Source organism: Bubalus kerabau, chromosome 1 (assembly GCF_029407905.1).
Source record: "Bubalus kerabau isolate K-KA32 ecotype Philippines breed swamp buffalo chromosome 1, PCC_UOA_SB_1v2, whole genome shotgun sequence".
NCBI classification, from domain to species: Eukaryota; Metazoa; Chordata; class Mammalia; order Artiodactyla; family Bovidae; genus Bubalus; species Bubalus kerabau.
Genome location: NC_073624.1, coordinates 20,342,029 through 20,361,924, shown reverse-complemented (window position 1 = coordinate 20,361,924; position 19,896 = coordinate 20,342,029). Strand labels below are relative to the sequence as shown.

The following is a 19,896-nucleotide window of genomic DNA, read 5'->3' as shown; positions in this document are numbered from 1 at the left end:
ATCATTTCCAACAAAAGTGCTTTTGTTGAGCTTGGTTAAATCACATATACTGAGAAAGTCACAAATAGTGAGAAAATTGGCGTATTTCTAAGACAGTTACTATAGACAGTCTAGAAGTTTTGAATTGTGTAGCTACTACCCTCTAGTGGTGGGCAGAGGTGAATTCCAGCCAAGACATTTGAAATTTTCTTGATTGAGAAAGGACAAATCACCCCTGTAAAGATGAACAGAAATGATCATTCATTTAACAAACAAAAAAATGTATGGAGCTTTTATTATATTCTGGAAACTATGACAAATTCTGGGGAAATACAAATAATGCTTCTTTCTTTTGGAAAATAAACTTACTTATAAACAGTTGAAAGCAATGGGCTAAGAACCAAAACCTAAGTATTAAAAAAAAGTTGTGAGAGCACAGAGGAGAGTGTTACTAGTTCTGTTTAAGGAATTTGAAGAAAGCTTCCCAAATTGACATTTAATTAAAATTAAGCCATTTTACCAAAGAATGAATGGGAAGGGCATTTCGGTCTTTGCAAATACGTTCAGCATGAATAAAGGTAATGCATTTGGGAAATTATAGCACTGTGAGCAGGTAAGTTAGAGAGGACATTGGGGATTCGAATGAGGAAGGAAGGGTGAGAAGAAGTGGCTCTACATGAGTCTGGAAGGAAAACCTGGGGCAAGACGGTGAAGAAGCATCTGCCGAAGGACATTAGACTTTATTTTACAGCCAGTGGAGAGTTTATAAGATGTCTTTCAAAAAGAAGAGTTCAATGCACATAAGGGCCTAAATAAATGATCTAATCATCAGATATACTCTTGGTCTTTCTTTAGTAGGTTTTTTTTTCAACCTGTTAAATGGTGAGCAATTTTAGATCCCTTTTTACCTTTTCACTGTAAGTTCAAATGTACTAATGGATATTGAAATCAATTTTGTGGGTTGAGAACAACAGAAAATAGAGGAAAATACAAGAGAAACTATAAACTGCCATTGGGTTTAGTTCAGTTCAGTTTAGTTCAGTTGCTCAGTCGTGTCTGACTCTTTGCGACCCCATGGACTGCAGCACACCAGGCCTCCCTGTCCATCACCAACTCCTGGAGTTTACTCAAACTCATGTCCATCGAGTCGGTGATGCCATCCAATCATCTCAGCCTCTGTTGCCCCCTTTTCCTCTCACCTTCAATCTCTGCCAGCATCAGGGTCTTTTCAAATGAGTCAGTTCTTTGCATCAGGTGGCCAAAGTATTGGAGTTTCAGCTTCAGCATCAGTCCTTCCAATGACTATTCAGGACTGATTCCCTTTAGGATAGACTGGTTGGATCTCCTTGCTGTCCAAGGGACTCTCAAGAGTCTTCTCCAACACCACAGTTCAAAAGCATCAATTCTTCAGTGCTCAGTTTTCTTTATAGTCCATCTCTCACATCCATACATGACTACTGGAAAAACCATAGCTTTGACTAGATGGACCTTTGTTGGCAAAAGTTTAGTAGGAGTAGCATTTTGGGAAACCTTTGTTTCAGGCATATATATTTGAGTTTGTATGGGTGCATTGGGTTCTCATATTTTAAAAAAATGGTTTGGAAAAGACTACTAAATATGTCTCAAAGTGTTAGTCAGTCGTGTCTGACTCTTTGTGTCCCTATGGACTGTAACCTCTGTCCATGGAATTCTCCAGGCAAGAATACTGGAGTGGGTAGCCAGTCCCTCCTCTAGGGGATCTTCCCGACCGAGGGCAGTATGTCTAAAGGTCTCTCCTAATTTCAAGTTCCTGCACTTTTACTGGGGCTTCCCTGGTGGCTCAGAGAGTAAAGAATCACCTGCAATGTGGGAGACCAGGGTTCAATTACTGGGTTGGGAAGATCCCCTGGAGAAGGGAATGGCTACCCACTCAAGTGTTCTTACCTGGAGAATTCCATGGTTAGAGGAGCCTGGCAGGCTACAGTCCATGGGGTAGCAAAGAGTATTGGGCTTCCCAGGTGGCACTAGTAGTAAAGAACCTGCCTACCAGTGCAGGAGACACGAGAGACTATGGTTCGATCCTTGTGTTGGGAAGATCCCCTGAAGGAGGGCATGGTAACCCAGTTCGGAATTCTTGCCTGGAGAATCCCATAGACAGAGAAGCCTGGCAGGCTACAGTCCATAGGGTTGCAAAGAGTCAGACACGACTGAAGTGACTTAGCATGCATGCACGCATGTACTTCTACCTTCTAATAATAGGCTGATTCTTTGAAAGTAAATCTCATTAATCTAATTCACAGGTAGTTTGAAAAGAATCTATAGGTAGTCTTTCAATGGAATGTATGAAATGTTAAAAAGTTTGCAGTCTACCTATATGTTCTGATATAAAACGGTATCTTGATGTATTGTCAGGTAAAAATCAAAATGTGGACAGCATGCATGATTCCATTTGTGAAAATTCATAGACTCACATACACTTATAAATGCATAATGCATAGAAAATACCAGAAAGAACATTAAAAAAATTGTTTATAGTAGTTAACTCAATGGAGAACGACAGAAGGATGGATCTTGAGAAGCACGGAGATGGACTTTAAAGTTTTAAAAATACATTTTATTTAGTTATAATTTACATATAACATAATGCATACATTTTAAGGGCACATTTTCTTTAGTCTTGACTAACATGTACATTTTGTGCAACTAACACCACAATCAAGATACAGTGTATCTCCATCACTCCCTTCCCCCTAAAAGCCTCTTTCATAGTCTTTGAATTTTTTGCAAAGTATACATAGGACCCTGAAATTGGGGGATTTGGGAGAAATGGCCAAGTTAAATAAACTAAATGACTGTTCTTAAGTAGAAATCTTGTATTATTCAACTATTATTACCTACTGTGTGAAGGGCATCAAGCTAGGTGCTGAAAAGGCAAAGTTCTTGCCTTATGTAGCTGATAGTTTAGTGGGAGATATCTGAAGAATAATAACACCTTGCTGCTGCTGCTAAGTTGCGTCAGTTGTGTCCGACTCTGTGCAGCCCCATAGGCGGCAGCCCACCAGGCTCCTCTCTCCCTGGCATTCTCCAGGCAAGAATACTGGAGTGGGTTGCCATTTCGTTTTCCAATGCATGAAAGTGAAAAGTGAAAGTGAAGTCGCTCAGTTGTGTCCGACTCCTCCAGACCCCATGGACTGTAGCCTACCAGGCTCCTCCATCCATGGGATTTTCCAGGCAAGAGTACTGGAGTGGGTTGCCATTTCCTTCTCCAGGGGATCTTCCCAACCCAGGAATCGAACTGGGGTCTCCTGTACTGCAGGCAGATTCGTTACCAACTGAGCTACGAGGGAAGCCTGTATTATACACTCATAAGGACTTCCTGGAATGTGAAGTCAAGTGGGCCTTAGAAAGCATCACTACGAACAAAGCTAGTGGAGGTGATAAAATTTCAGTTGAGCTATTTCAAATCCTCAAAGATGATGCTGTGAAAGTGCTGCACTCAATATGCCAGCACATTTGGAAAACTCAGCAGTGGCCACAGGACTGGAAAAGGTCAGTTTTCATTCCAATCCCAAAGAAAGGCAATGCCAAAGAATGCTCAAACTACCGCACAATTGCACTCATCTCACATGCTAGTAAAGTAATGCTCAAAATTCTCCAAGCCAGGCTTCAGCAATATGTGAACCGTGAACTTCCTGGTGTTCAAGCTGGTTTTAGAAAAGGCAGAAGAACCAGAGATCAAATTGCCAACATCCGCTGGATCATGAAAAAAGCAAGAGAGTTCCAGAAAAACATCTATTTCTGTTTTATTGACTATGCCAAAGCCTTTGACTGTGTGGATCACAATAAACTGTGGAAAATTCTGCAAGAGATGGGAATACCAGACCACCTGACCTGCCTCTTGAGAAATCTGTATGCAGGTCAGGAAGCAACAGTTAGAACTGGACATGGAACAACAGACTGGTTCCAAATAGGAAAAGGAGTTCGTCAAGGCTGTATATTGTCACCATGCTTATTTAACTTATATGCAGAGTACATCATGAGAAACGCTGGACTGGAAGAAACATAAGCTGGAATCAAGATTGCCGGGAGAAATATCAATAACCTCAGATATGCAGATGACACCACCCTTATGGCAGAAAGTGAAGAGGAACTCAAAAGCCTCTTGATGAAAGTGAAAGGGGAGAGTGAAAAAGTTGGCTTAAAGCTCAGCCTTCAGAAAACAAAGATCATGGCATCTGGTCCCATCACTTCATGGGAAATAGATGGGGAAACAAGGGAAATAGATGGGGAAACAGTGGAAACAGTGTCAGACTTCATTTTTCTGGGCTCCAAAATCACTTCAGATGATGACTGCAGCCATGAAATTAAAAGACGCTTACTCCTTGGAAGGAAAGTTATGACCAACCTAGATAGCATATTCAAAAGCAGAGACATTACTTTGCCAACAAAGGTCCGTCTAATCAAGGCTATGGTTTTTCCTGTGGTCATGTGTGGATGTGAGTTGGACTGTGAAGAAGGCTGAGCACCGAACAATTGATGCTTTTGAACTGTAGTATTGGAGAAGACTCTTGAGAGTCCCTTGGACTGCAAGGAGATCCAACCAGTCCATTCTGAAGGAGATCAGCCCTGGGATTTCTTTGGAGCGAATGATGCTGAAGCTGAAACTCCAGTACTTTGGCCACCTCATGCAAAGAGTTGACTCATTGGAAAAGACTCTGATGCTGGGAGGGATTGGGGGCAGGACAAAAGGATAACAGAGGATGAGATGGCTGGATGGCATCACTGACTCGATGGACCTGAATCTGAGTGAACCTCGGGAGTTTGTGATGGACAGGGAGGCCTGGCGTGCTGTGATTCATGGGGTTGCAAAGAGTCGGACACGACAGAGCGACTGAACTGAAGGACTTCCCTGGTGGCTTAGATGGTAAAGAATCTGCCTGTAATCCAGGAGACCTGAGTTTGAACCCTGGGTTGGGAAGATTCCCTGGAGTAGGAGGCACCCCACTCCAATTTCCCTGCCTGGAAAATCCATGGACAAATGAGGCTGACCGGCTACAGTTCACAGGGTAGCAAAGAGTCAGACATGACTGAGTGCAGCACACACACACACACACACACACACACACACAAAATCTCAAAGCATTCTATAGTAATAGATATGCCATTAACCATTTTCTGTTGATATTCATTTACTTAGTTTCCATTTTTCACTACTACAAACAATGCTGTAATAAACAATCATTGTATATATTATTTTGCACACATCAAATTATTGCCCTAAACTAGCTATTAGTGTATTTGCTACATTGAATGTTACATACAGGATATTCATTTGAAATTTACCTTCAGAAATGCTATACCACTACCTTCCGGCAAACACTGAGTAGTTGATTCCCCACAACCTTATAACGGCTAAACATTATGACTCATTTTTGAGTTTTAAGATATCACTTTGTATGCAGAGCAGACAAATTAGACAGGTTTTCAACCAGTCAACATGATGAAGTGGTGACTAGACCACTGTTGTAGTCACACAGACTTGAGTTGGTATATTGGTTTTCCACTTGCCCTCTGTGCTAATTAAATCAATTAGGTGACTGTTGTGGCAAGTTTAAATTTGGAGTATACAAAACAGGTGTTTATGGAGACACTGCAGTAGAATTTACCATTATAATAAAACTGAAAGCAAACAGCGGCTATTAAATAATTCATAATGCTGTCCCAACTGGTCAGGGATTGAATTGATCCCATTTACAGCTTAGTGTGTTAGTCACTCTGTCGTGTCTGACTTTTGTGACCCCATGGGCTGTATCCCGCCAGGCTCCTCTGTTCATGGGATTTTCCAGGCAAGAATACAGAAATGGGTTGCCATTTCCTTATCCAAGGGATCTTCCGGACCCAGGGATAGAGCTCAGGTCTTCTGCATTAAAGGCGGATTCTTTACCATCTGAGCCACCAAGGAAGCCCATTTACAGCTTAACATGGGCAAAATTTCCAAACAAGATAATCAAAAGTACACACTGAAAGTGTAGCAGACTATCTCAACAGGTGCCATTCTTGAAACTCTAAGATAAAAAGGAGTTATTATAAGGCAATGGATCAAGCCCGGCATTTTTGAAGTTTGGACTCTGGACGATTAAAATCCACCATGTCTAGGCCTGGGTCATACACTTTCTTTCAGTTCAGTTCAGTTCAGTCGCTCAATCGTGTCCGAGTCTTTGCGACCCCATGAATTGCAGCAGGCCAGGCCTCCCTGTCCATCATTAACTTGCGGACTTCACTCAAACTCATGTCCATCAAGTGGGTGATGCATCCAGCCATCTCATCCTCTGTCGTCTCCTTCTCCTCTTGCCCCAATCCCTCCCAGCATCAGAGTCTTTTCCAATGAGTCAACTCTTTACATGAGGTAGCCAAAGTACTGGAGTTTCAGCTGTAGCATCAGTCCTTCCAAAGAACATCGAGGACTGATCTCCTTTAGAATGGACTGGTTGGATCTCCTTGCAGTCCAAGGGACTCTCAAAAGTCTTCTCCAACACTACAGTTCAAAAGCATCAGTTCTTCAGTGCTCAGCTTTCTTCATAGTCCAACTCTCACATCCATACATGACTACTGGAAAAACCATAGCCTTGACTAGACGGACCTTTGTTGGCAAAGTAGTGTCTCAGCTTTTGAATATGCTATCTAGGTTGGTCATAACTTTCCTTCCAAGGAGTATGCGTCTTTTAATTTCATGGCCGCAATCACCATCTGCAGTGATTCTGGAGCCCCCAAAAATGAAGTCTGACACTGTTTCCACTGTTTCCCCATCTATTTCCCATGAAGTGATGGGACCAGATGCCATGATCTTCGTTTTCTGAATGTTGAGCTTTAAGCCAACTTTTTCACTCTCCTCTTTCTTTAGGTATCCAGTTTGGGATTACGGACCTGCGGATACCTCTTTTCTCTTGAAAACTACGGTTAAGAAGTGACTCTTAGAAGAAAAAAAATTAGCCAGGCTTCAAGATGGTCGTCGTTCTCCCAGAGCACTGCTGGTACCTGCCGAGAGCAAGATGGCGCTTTTTCTCTTCGCTTTTCGGGGATGGAGATATCCTTAACGTGAATCACGCACTTGGAGGGCATCCTTGCCATTACCCAAAATGGTGATTCAGGCAACCTCACCGTTTCCAGGTTTCAACATGGCTTACGCAACCCGCGCCAACGGAGGTTAATCTCAGGACGCCGGCCGAACTCTCACGGAAGTAGCGTCAGCGGAAGTGCGTCAGCGGAAGTTTTTTGGAACTCAATTCCCCGGCTCTACGTGCCGCCCCCGCGCTGACGCTCCGCCCCCAGCGGCCCTGCGAGCAGAGCCAAGATGGCGTCCGAGTTGGAGTACGAGTCTGTATTGTGTGTGAAGCCTGACGTCAGCGTCTACCGGATTCCGCCTCGGGCCTCCAACCGCGGTTACAGGTACTAACTTCGAGTCACTGCGGCACGCGCTTACCCGGTCAGGCTTGACACTTTGTTTCTCAGGTAGCAGGCAGCCCGTCCCTGCCATTATCTCCTCTGGATTGTTACCTTGCTAGCCTGGCCACCTGGGTTTTTGTCACCTTTTCCCCTGCTGTTTCCCTACTCTGGACTGCCGACATCCTTGTTTCCGCCTATTAAAAAAAAAAAAAAAATTACCATCCTGTACCCTCCCACCGCTCTCCCCCCGGACCCCTCTGGGTTACCCATCTGCTCCCCTTTATCCTCCTCCTGTCGTGTCTGCGCCTTGGCCAGTCACCTTTCCCTTCACTCATCCCTGCGTCCTTCAAGTTGTCACCCTTATCGTCCCATCCCTACCTCCTTGCCCCCGTACCCCCCATTTCCAATACCTGGTGCGCATTTGTTGGTGATTATTGAGTCTTAGGTCCCTCTCTGGATGAGATAATTTATCTTTTGTGCCGTTCAGTCTTGCCACCAAATACAATCATCCACCATATACTATAGTATAGGTGATACTATAGTATTTTCAAGCCTTCCTTCCCTGTTCTCATGTAGCTTTTACTTTCAGAGTTAACACAGCATTTTATCTGGAGGGCTAACTAACCATCTTGTAATCCAATGACTATGAGGGCCTGAGGATGCTGTCGAAGGTTACGGACATGCAGTCCAAAGAATTAACTTGCAACTCACTGGGTTACCTGTTAAAAAATATGAGTGTGAGCCCTGGCAATTTAACAGCTATGTGATTTGATACAAATCTTTTAGCCTCCCCAAGCCTAAGTTTTCTCATCTGTAAAATAGAAAAAAAAAAAAAAAAAAAAAGGGAGGGGGTGATAATAAAACCTGCTCTAGCTATGTACCTTTAGAAGTTTTTGGAGGGTTAAATGAAATAATAATAAATGTGAAAAATAATTAAAAATGAATTTCCTAAAAAGAATTTAGTAAACAGTAAAGCAGTCTATAAATATAGTATTTTGATTTCTCTCTTTGACTCACATCACCAGCATGATTTTCCCCTTGGCATTTGTTACCTCGGCTTAAAAATTACCCTCTCCCTGTGTATTATGTTGTACTTCCTTATCAGAGGTTCGTTCATCCTGAATCAGTATCTTTGTGCTTGCTGACCTGTGCACTAGATCCTGTGGGTTGTACCCTAAAAGGTAATCCTAATTTCAAGCTTTCAATCAGACCCCAGCTGACCGTGAATAAGACTCTACATGCTTTTTGATGATAGTCACAGGGACTAATACCTGTGAGTCAGCTGAGACCTCTTCTCCCAGGCCAGCCTTCCTTGACCCCTCTGTTCTGGCTTAGGTGTGCTCTGCGTGCCTCCATAGTACCTGTTCTTGACTCTATCACATGCCTTCCTTCAACGTTCTAATTTTTTGGTTGTTCTCCCAGTTCTCCAGACTAGACTATGAACAACTTGAGGTCTTCTTAAACTTAGAAGATCTTCTAAACATTTTCTAGGATCTATCACAGTTTCCTGCACATAGTGGAGACTCTGTAAATGTTGACTGAAAAGAATAGGTTACACTTAAATTAGCATTGATCGATCTGTTAAATAAGGTAAAATAGCTGATGACCTCTAACTTTAGGTATTAAGACTTCCTAAAAGATATGAAACATTGAAGTGGGTTTCAGTTCTTTTTCAGTCCGGCTTTTTGCGACTCCATGAACCTGCCAGGCTCATGGAATTCTCCAGGCAAGAATATTGGAGTGGGTTGCCATTCCCTTCTCCAGTGGATCTTCCCTACCCATGGATTGAACCCAGGTCTCTTGCATTGCAGGCAGATTCTTTACTGACTGAGCCACCAGGGAAGCCTTTTTCTTTAGCTTCACGCTTTTAAAAACACGGTTTACCCATCTGCTTTCTCTGTCTTGATTTTAACTTTATCCTTTATTCTTACGTCAGTTAACTGCACTAAGCCATCAAAGCAATTTCTTTTCCTCTTTTACCCTTTTCCTTGTCATTCTATGTTTTCCATGCTTGTTAGTGACATTTTATCCTACAAGAGGCTTTTTATATCAACCACTGTTAGTGAAGAGAGCAGAATTAAATTTGAATTGTGAGTCTCATTTATTTGCTGGGTTACTTCTGGCAAGTCACTTAAATCTTTTGAACTTTAGTGTTCTCATCTATAAAGATGAGTATAATATTATGTACTTTGTGAGATTCTTTCAGTTTTCACAAGAATGGGCATAATAACTCCTGGAACAGGTGCTTGATAAATAGTGCTTTTCTGTCTTTGTGTAATCTTTTTTGTTGTTTACCAGAAGTCATTTTATATTATGAGCATGATTTATTCTCTAGGCTGCTGTTAAAGGAAAAACTGGACTTTATAGGAATCAGAAATGCTTTCTTTGAGATAAGAGGGAATAATTGACTTTGATTCACCTGTATAAACTGTCGATTCACCTGTAAAGCTGTCACTTCTTGGACTTTCACTGACCAGACTTATAGAAGGAGAATGGGTTGATGGGAAACTTATAAACTATTAGAAAATGGTTCTTAACCTGTAAAACCTTTTTTTATTTATCATTACCCTTTTCCTCAACTAAATCATTACTAACCCTACACTGTGTTTTAATGTAATGAAAAGAATACTGGACTTTGAAGTTAGGGATTGTTACTGTGTTATTGTTCTTTTCTTCATTTGGAGAGAGAGAGTAGTTTTTTCTACCTCCAGCCATCTTAGTGAGCTTCCCTGGTGTCTCAGTGAGCTTCCCTGGTGTCTCAGTGGTAAAGAATTCCCCTGCCAGTACAGGAGATGTGAGTTCAATCCCTGGGTTGGAAAGATCCCCTGGAAAAGGAAATGGCAACCCACTCCAGTATTCTTGCGTGGGAAGTCCCATGGACAGAGAAGCCTGTTGGGCTACAGTCTATGGGGTCCCAAAAGAGTCAGACATGACTGAGTGAATGAACAGCAACAACACAGTAGGCTTTCATGCCTATTCCACATAGCTGCTGTAAGATTTATTGCCAAGGTAGATGAAAATATGTGAAGTTGGTTTCGAAGACCAGTAAAAATCAAGAGTACCCCTGGCTAGGTCTGGAGAGTTGGAGAGGAGTTAAGGTTCAGGGCTGGGGGAAGCTGCTGCGTGAGTATCCATTCACTTACTGAGAATTTGTTAAATATTGGCTACCAGACATACAAATAAACCAAGGAACCTGTCCAAAGAAGTGCATCTGGTAAACTTGTTCCTAGTATTTTCAGTAGCCCATTCACACTATGTCTACCTCATGACAGAAGAGTGGAGTAAGTAACGACTTATTCAAAAAATTTAATAGATAAGGACTTCTAGAGCACACTCTGAACTGGATCAGATTCAGGTACTTGGGGGTCTTTGAGACAGGACATTAAGAGAGAAGGGCATGACGAAGATGTATATTGTAAAATCCTGTTCAGAATTTGTCCTAATTTAAATTTTCATGTCTTCCTGTCTACCATTTTCTCACCATCTTGTTAAACATATGTTTACCCAGATATACTTTATTGTTACCTTCTTAACTGCAGGTGTTAGTCTCTAGGTTCCCAAGGGATGAGTTATTAACTTTTACCTTGCCCTCCCTTTTCCACACTGCTTGCAAAACAGAATCACAAATGCAGTGTTTTGTAAAATTGGTTCATGTTTAAATGTCTTAGATTTCATTCAAATTCATCTAGAACACAGATTATAAGTATTCAGTGTTTTGTAATGTTTCCGTTTGTATCTCTAATCTACATGTCTTTCTGAAGTCTAGCTTCATGTATTCACGTGTATGCTCTGTATCTCCTCTTGAAAATCCATTAGACATCTCAGACTTACCAGAGCCAATGCTGAACTACTAATCTTTCTTTCCAGAGATGTTCTATCTGTAGTCTTTCTCATCTCAATTATTGGCAACTCCTCTGTTCAGGCTAAAAACCTTGGGGTCATCCTTGACTTGGTCTTTGTTGTCTCTCTTTCTCTTCTACCTTGCATCCATTCATTAGAAAATCCTGCTGCCTTTGCTTTAAATATATCCATCGTCTAGTCACTTGTGCTCCTTTCTCTTCCTGGTCACCATGGTGACTCCCCCAGATTACTACAGTAGTCTCTTAGCTAATCCCCAGCTTTAGCGTTCATATTGCTGCATCTCTGCTCTGTGCAGCAAAGTAATCCTTTTGAAATAAAAGGGAGATCATGTCACATCTCTGCTTTAATGGCTTCTCCTTCACTCAGACTAAAAGCTAGAGTTCTTAGAGTCACCTGCGAGCCCCTCCATGATCTGTCCCTCAGTTAGTTCTCCCACCTCATCTCTTTCTGTATTCTAATCACAGCGACTTCCTTGCTTAAGGGCAGTATAGCAGGCCTGCTCCCATTTTAGCATCTTTGCACCAGCTGTTTACACCTGGAATGCTTTTCCTCCAGATATCTGCATGGGTAACTCTCACTTCCTTCACATTTTGCTCACATTTCCCCTTGTTAGTCAGGCTTGCCCTGACCACCCTTTTGAAAGCTGCAACCTATTCATTCTCCCACTATCTTCCTGAGCTCCTTTTTCTGCCCTGGGGTTTTCTTTTTACCTTAGCATTTAACACCTTCTGAGCTATTAATGATTTTACATATTTATTGTTTCTTTTTTATTATCTATTTCCTGTTAGATTGTAAGCTTCCTGACGGCTGTAAACTTTGTTCCCTCTTGTATCCCAAATACTTAGAATAGTGCCTGTGACTTAATACACACTCTGTAAATATTGGTTGAGTTCAGTGAAAGATAATACATTTAGGGATTTGGGAGGCTTCTGTTACCCAGTATATTTCATTTAGTAGGCTTTGTTGTTCCCTGATCAGCAAAATACTATTATATAAACTACTATCCTCAGTATGAAAATAGTGTCATTGTGATAAATTTTTAAATTGCCTTTTTTGGTAATTTTACATATTTTTATTGATACTTTTTGAACTTAAGTAGTAACATTTCTTCTATTTGCTTTGGACTGTGTGTAACCTGAGGCATCTTTGTAGAGAGAATCATGAATTAGTCTTTTGATTATTTAATAGGCAGAAAGAGTAAGTAATTCAGAACAGGGAAATAGAAATATGGCAAATGATTGTGTGTAGGTTTTCGGTAAATTAAAGACATAGACCTGAGGCCTGAGACTTTCCATTTTTCTATCCTAGGGCATCTGACTGGAAATTAGATCAACCCGATTGGACTGGTCGCCTCCGAATCACTTCAAAAGGGAAGGTTGCTTATATCAAACTCGAGGATAAAGTTTCAGGTAATCTACTGGTGACCCTCTACCATATTAAGGATGTTGGTTTGGTGTTCTTTTATGAATATCTTCAGATTGTGGATTGGAGTGAAAATACTTGCTAATTGAATTTTAGACTTTTTGCTTCCTTTGCTTAAAAAAGTCTTTTTCTTACCTCTCAGGGGAACTCTTTGCTCAGGCACCAGTAGAACAATATCCTGGTATTGCCGTGGAGACAGTGACCGATTCCAGCCGCTACTTTGTAATCCGGATCCAGGATGGAACTGGTAAGGGATTGGGGATTTTGAATGAATTGAGATTCGGAAAATAGTTAATGCACATCAACGGAAGTGTGTCCCGGTGCATTTATCTTACTTCAGTTTACTAAAATTTTTCTTCTCTTTGTCCAAAGTTAACTCCAGTTGCTAGAGGAAAAGGATTAACATGTTATTTGTAATAGTTATAAACACAGGTTCAAGAGGTGATTAAAAGTAGACGTAAATAAATCAGAATATATGTCTAACCAAAGAACTGGCAAATACTGCCTGTTCATTGTTGCAGGGTTTTTTGTGGGACTACTTTACATCATCTATGTTTATGGCAGGCATCTTTTCTCCAGTCAGAGGCTGGCAGACTTTTTTTTAAAGACACAAGATAATAAACATCTCTGGGCCACATGGTCTCTTGCAGCTACTCAGTTCTGTCACAATGGTGTGAAAGCTGCTGTGGATAATATTAGACAAACTGGCATGGCTTTGTTCTAGTGAAATTTTATTTAAAAAAACAAGCCCTGACAGCATTTGGCCCATGGGCTGCATGCAGTTTGCCAGTTCTCAGAGAGTCTTTTACATTCACAGAGGTTGTCTAGTTATGGTAACTATTATATTTTCATTGGGTAGCATTTGCCCCAGGCATGCTTCCTGTTGGGAGGATTCTTATCCTTTTCACAGGGCGAAGCGCTTTCATTGGCATTGGCTTCTCAGATCGGGGTGATGCCTTTGACTTCAATGTCTCTCTGCAAGATCACTTCAAGTGAGTGAAGCGTGTTCTGAGTTACCAGGTTGAGTGTGTGGGGAATGCTGCCCCTCCATTGAGTGGGCACTGTCTCTTACCTCCTGCTTTCTTTACTTGGTAGACTAGGTCTTGTGACTGTGATCGTCCTGTTCACTGTTTTCTTCCATTATCTTTGTATCTATTCTATCCTTGTAGCTGGAATATGTTTTTAACCCATTGTACACTGGTTTGGGAAGATGCTGCTGTTTATACCTCTGGGGAAGTTGCCTGTAGCTCTTAGGGGGCTGAGGAGGGGCATAACAGTAACAGCAGGGCCTTCTGTGAGATGGTGGGGAGTTACGTGCCAGATTTGTCACTCCATGTAACTGACATGTTTTGTGCCTCTTGCGGTATTTCTTCAGCCCATTTGCTTTTGGCTTAGCTGTGGTGAATAGCACCATGCACACTGGTAGAAAAGGGCAGGTTTTTCTGCCTCAGAACTTTCTAAAGTTGTGGAAAGCCACCCAGTCAGTGAGGGGGCAGCCGGCCTGCCCTGTCAGAGGTGGTCTTCAATCACAGGGATGGGAATTGGTGGCCAGGTGCCCTCTCGTGGAGGGACATATTTAATCTGCCATTGTGTATAGTTCCCCAGTGGTATTGAACTCCAGTTGTCCTCTTCATTGGCTTTTCTTCCTTTCCTTTCTACGTCTGATGTTCCCTTACTCTGCTTTCTGGAATCATGTTTCACATAAGTTAGCCACAGATTGGTGTGTCAAACTCTGCTCTCAGGGAATCCCAGTTAAAATAATGTGCCCTTTTATTGAAGGTGGGTAAAACAGGAATCTGAGATTTCCAAAGAATCTCAGGAAATGGATAGTCGTCCCAAGTTGGATCTGGGCTTCAAGGAAGGGCAGACCATCAAGTTGAGTATTGGGGTGAGTATGGTTCCCCTCACCTCTCCTTGTGTTTCCATAAGCCTATGACTTCTCTTTCTTTTTCTCACTCTCCTTTTTTTCTTTTGTAGAACATTACAACCAAGAAAGGAGGTACTTCTAAGCCCAAGACTGCAGGGACTGGGGGCCTCAGCTTACTCCCACCACCACCTGGAGGCAAAGTCACAATTCCCCCTCCATCCTCCTCAGTTGCCATCAGCAATCATGTCACTCCACCACCCATACCAAAATCCAATCATGGAGGTAGTGATGCAGGTAAATCTCTCTAGTGCTTTTAACTTGGAGAAATCATAGCTTAGGGTTTTATTGGTAATAACCTGTTTGCCAAAGAGAGTGTCAGTGGTTTTGCTATTAAAGGCACTTGGCACTGACAAGTTGACTTTGGTAGCCTCCAGCAAGGGATTAAAGCTTTTCTAGTGAGCTGAGAGTCATGGTATCTGGTTGATTTTTTGGCTAAAAATGTGTAGATATTAAAAAGACTGTTGTCTTCATTGGACCTTGGTGAAATGCTAGTAGGCCCAGGAGTCAGATGGACCAGGATTTTGGTCATAGCTCTGTTAGTTTTTATCTGGATGTGTTTGGTAACATTTAGGTTCTGTGAGTCTCAGTATCCTTACCTGTAAGATGGAGATGTAGAACTTAGCCCAAGACTCTGAGGGTAAAATGATGTGATGGCACCTAGCTCAGTAGTTGGCATGTAGTTATCATTCAGTGAATGTTATTTCTCAATCATTTCCATTTCTTGACAGGGCATTTGAGAGGAAATTAGACAACATCGGGGTTTATGAGTACATTTTTGTTCTTCCTTACTGTCTAGTGGGAAACAAGAAGAGATATAGTCATTTCTGTTTAAAAGATGAGAAATTAGAATTTGAAAAGGAATTTTCCTGAGATTAGAGAACCTAGTGTTAGAATCTGAGAGTTATAACATATCATTAATTAGTTAATTATAACTTAATATTATTTGTTTAAAATTATATCATTAATCAATTATTAGTGATTGCTTATAGGAGCAGACTTTCTCTTCCTGGAATTTTTGAGGTAAAAGTGGTTCTAGGCTGCTTCTTTTGCTAAGTGTTGCCAGAAGGCACTGAGGATAATATCTAAGGTTTATTTATTTTTATTTATTTTTTAAATTAAACCTTTTGTTTTGAGATAATTCTAGTTTCACATGCAACTGTAAAAAATAAGAAATCCCATGTACTCTTTATCCAGTTAACCTCAATGGTAACATTTTGCAGAATTGACAGTGAGACTGTCTACCGATCTTCCTTAGATTTCTTCATGGCTAGGTATTCTCATTTGTGTGTGCAGTTGGCCCTTGAACAATGCAGAGCTTTTGTGCACTGATCTCTTGCCTATCCCTGTCCTGTGCAGTAGAAAATCTGTGTATGATTTCACAGTCAACTATCCATATCTGTGGTTCCACATCTGTAGATTAAATTAACTACGGATCATGTAGTACTGTACTGAGTGTTTATTTAAAAAAGTCCATGCATAAGTGTACCCATGCGGTTCAAACCCACATTGTTCAAGTCAGCTCTAGTTCTGTGCAGTTTTATCAGGTGTAGGTTCCTGGATCCACCACCAGGCTCAGGACACCAAACAGTTCCACCAGGACAAGGACCCCTTGTGTCCCCCATTTTTAACCACACCTTCCTCCCTCTTCACCCCCACCCCTGTTCCTAACCCTTGGCAATCAGTCACTAATCTGTCCTCCATCTCTTAATTTTGTCACTTAGGAATGTTAATGGAATCCTGCAGTATATAACCTTTGGGATTGACTTTTGCCACTCAGCATGACTCCCTTGAGATTCATCAGGTTGTTTTGATATATATCAATAGACTGTTTTTTGCTGAATAGTAGTCCATCATATGGATGTACCACAGTATGTTTCACCCACAGAAGAACATTTGGGTTGACTGCATTTTTGGCTATTACAAGTAAAGTTGCCATGAACTTTTGTGTAGGTTTTTGTGTGAATATAAGTTTATGTTTCCCTGTTTCTGTTTCTTCTCTTACCTTGTACTCAGATATCCTTTTAGATTTGGATTCTCCTGCTCCTATCACGACACCAGCACCAGCTCCAGTTTCTGCAAGCAATGACTTGTGGGGAGACTTCAGCACTGCATCCAGGTATTAGTGTCGGGAAACCACCATCCTCTCAACTGGGCTGTCAGTGATGTGTGCCAGTGTAATGATACCTCTGATCTGGGAAAGCAGGGCATCTGTAGGTCATACATGGTGTTTGGCAGGAGTTCTAGGTAAGGAGTGCAGGAGTGCTGGGATGGTGGCATAAGATCACTATGGGATGGAGCTTGGGCTTCCCCACTGGCTTGGTGGTAAAGAATTTGCTTGCAGTGCTAGAGACACAGGAGATGTGTGTTCGATCCCTTGGTTGGGAATATCCTCTGGAGAAGGGAATGACAACCTACTCCAGTATTCTTGTCTGGAGAATCCCATGGACAGAGGAACCTGGCGGGCTACAGTCCATGGGGTCACAAATGGTTGGAAATGACTAAAGCTACTTAGCACGCACGCACGCAGGCAGGATGGAACTTGGGTAGCCTGGTGCAGGGCTTGGTGAGCAGAATTGCTCTGAAGTACAGTTTCAGGAATTCTGGGCAGAGATTTCTTGGAAACTGTTAAGAATGGAGTCCCTATCCCAATATGCTTCTGGCTGTCTCTCTTCTCTCTTGCAGCTCTGTTCCGAACCAGGCACCACAGCCATCCAACTGGGTCCAGTTCTGAAGAGCACTTGTGGGATGTTCAAGAGAGACGTGAAGAATAACAATGACTTTGAGGGCACCAATCTGAAAGGAGGGGCTCGGAGCCGCTTCCCTCCCCAAAACCAAAATCCTGGACAATCGTTCTCATAGCTTCTCCATTGCATTCAGGCTGGTGGTGTCACCCCCCTGTGCTGTTCCTTGGAGTGCAGCCAAGAAAGTATTTCCCGGCTCCTGTTCCCTGTCAAGGCGGGGAAGTAGTGAGTCTTAATGATGCTTGTGGCTGGCTCTACAGGGCTCAAAAGGCCAGGGTCTCTGAGGGAGAAATAGTCCCTACCATCTCTGAAAATTTTCCCCATCTTTAAATTCTTATTTCAGAATCATCTCAAGACCCTGGTGTGCCTCTTTGTGAAGCCCTTTCTAGCAATTTCAGGGGAGACAAAAACCTTGGAACTTCTTTTCCATTAGCCGAAGACTCTAAAAATGGACAGACTGACCTCAGTGTTTACAGATTCAGAATTTTGATAGGGGGTAGGTGTGAAGAAAGACCCGTGTCCTGGGTCTCTGCTGTGTGCCCTCCCCCAGGCTTGTCCTGTTGAGTGAACAGCCAGTGTGGGTGCAGCCCCCTTACCCTCTAGCTTGTTTACACGTCCCTTCCTGTGATAAGAGGGTTGTGTTGGTGGCGCTTCCACTCTTGTGTCTGTCGAACAGTGCAGCATCTTTGATCAGTGGTTTTCTTTTGGATGAAGGAGGCTCAAAGGGCTGTGTTTTCCTACTTATATTCTAGAAAAGCAGTCACTTTCTTGCAGCTCCATCTTGCTGCTGCCTCTGAAGCCCGGCGTTACTTTGTAATGGCCCCATTATTTGACTGAAAGTTTAAAGGGTTTGGGGTTTTTAACCTCACTTGCAGAGAAGAGAGGTTGAATGCACTTAACTGTTGATCAGTACCCACATTGCCTTGCTGCCTGGGTATCTGGCCCCTTTTCATAAACATTTTACTTTGTGAATCCACCAGCTCTTCAGCAGGAAGCTGCTATATTACATGTATTGTCATTGATGAAGGAAGCTGGAGAGCCATGGCTTTAGCTGTGATAGTTTTTGCCCGGATGAGGGCTGTGATACTTGCCACCAGGGGTATGTGAGAAGCAAGTAGCTCCCCTGCCACTTTCCCTCTACCCACCATTCCTTTTACAACGCTGTGAAGGGGTCCCGCTCTTGGGTGAACGGGCTCCAGCTATCTGATTTGTCAAGGGGCAATTTTGAGAGTGAATGTGAGGATCTCATCTCTTCCCTTAGTACCCATTTGGATATTACTGGCTGAAGAGAGTCCTTAACGTTTAGTTTTTAAATAGATTCTCTCTCTTAGATTTCCTTCTTGACTCTTTTTAAACTTCGGGTCCATTTTGTTTTCATTGCTTCCCGTTCCAGGCAGCTCTATTCTTACAGAGCCATGGCAGGACATTTAAAAATTCCAATAGAAAACACTAGAAGGAAAGTCTATAGAATCACTAGTGACTAATAACTACTGGGAACCTATTTTCTCAATCTTCTGTATGTTGTGTTCTTTGTATTCTTAAGATGATAATATATTATGTATTTGAATTGCTGAAAAGTTGAAAATGATGTTTAAGATATATGTATATAAAGCATATGTATGCTGTATTGGTGCAATAATGGTAATTAAAAGTACGGAAAAAGGTAGCGTCTCTTTTGTCTTTTCATTTGCTTGTTTCATTTTCTTTTTAATTTAATTGACCCAATATAGGTGGGCCAATAGGTAATAAAAGGACACTTTATTAACTCTTTTTCAAGAGATGGAGCCTTTAAGAGGTGAAGGCTCAACCTCTGTCCTCATGGCTCTCAACCCACAGAGGCTTGTTGTAGAGACCGTTTGTTTTAATTATTTGCTGGTACAGTTAATTTCATTTGCTTCAAGTTATCTTCGTGATCTAGGCCACCTTTCATATTCCAGAACTATGATTGGCAAAAATAAAGGGAATCAATGCTTGTGATAGAACTAAAGTGAGAGTCACAGACTTTGGAAGCCAGGATTTTGGAGTTGTCATTTAGTGATTGTCACAGGAGATGAATCAGAATGATATCGGTGCTTCTTTGTCTCTTTCAGTTTAACTCATAATGGGACTTCCCTGGTGGTCCAGTGGTTTAAGACTCCATGCTTTCAATGAAACGGGTACAGCTTCTCCAGGGGATCTTCCCAACCCAGGGATGGAACCCAGGTTTCCCACGTTGCATGCCCATTCTTTACCAGCTGAGCCACAAGGGAAGCCCAAGAATACTGGAGTGGGTAGCGTATCTCTTATCCAGTGGATTTTCCTGACCCAGGAATTGAACCGGGGTTCAGTTCTCTGCCTTCAATGCAGGAGACGTAGTTTCGATCCCTGGGTTGGGAAGATCCTCTGGAGGAGGGCATGGCAACTGACTCCAGTATTCTTACCTGGAGAATTCCTAAGGACAGAGGAGCCTGGCAGGCTATAGTCTATAACATCACAAAGAGTTGGACACGACTGAAGTGAGTTAGCATGCACATCATGGATAGAAAAACATTTATCCTGAACTTC

The 19,896-nt window shown here is 42.1% G+C and overlaps 2 protein-coding genes across 3 annotated transcripts in view; one reads left to right on the top strand and one right to left on the bottom strand.

Annotated features, from left to right (window-relative positions):
• Positions 1-15,797, bottom strand: part of SLC2A3 (solute carrier family 2 member 3) — a 165,246-nt gene extending 149,449 nt beyond the window's left edge. The window contains exon 1 of the mRNA XM_055569921.1: positions 15,786-15,797. The gene's annotated coding sequence lies outside the window, so the exon portion shown is untranslated. The remainder of the gene's footprint in view (positions 1-15,785) is intronic.
• On the top strand, positions 7,249-19,016 carry NECAP1 (NECAP endocytosis associated 1). Of its 2 annotated transcripts, none has more exons than XM_055569955.1 (8): positions 7,249-7,404; positions 12,571-12,671; positions 12,827-12,931; positions 13,595-13,676; positions 14,464-14,572; positions 14,662-14,845; positions 16,625-16,727; positions 17,294-19,016. In XM_055569955.1, the coding sequence occupies exons 1-8, from the start codon at positions 7,310-7,312 to the stop codon at positions 17,340-17,342; spliced, it is 828 nt and encodes a 275-aa protein (XP_055425930.1). In that variant the 5' UTR covers positions 7,249-7,309; the 3' UTR covers positions 17,343-19,016. The 2 variants fall into 2 exon arrangements, with proteins under 2 accessions (XP_055425930.1, XP_055425922.1); XM_055569947.1 differs by having other exon boundaries at positions 13,544-13,676.
• The last annotated feature ends 880 nt before the right edge of the window (positions 19,017-19,896 follow it).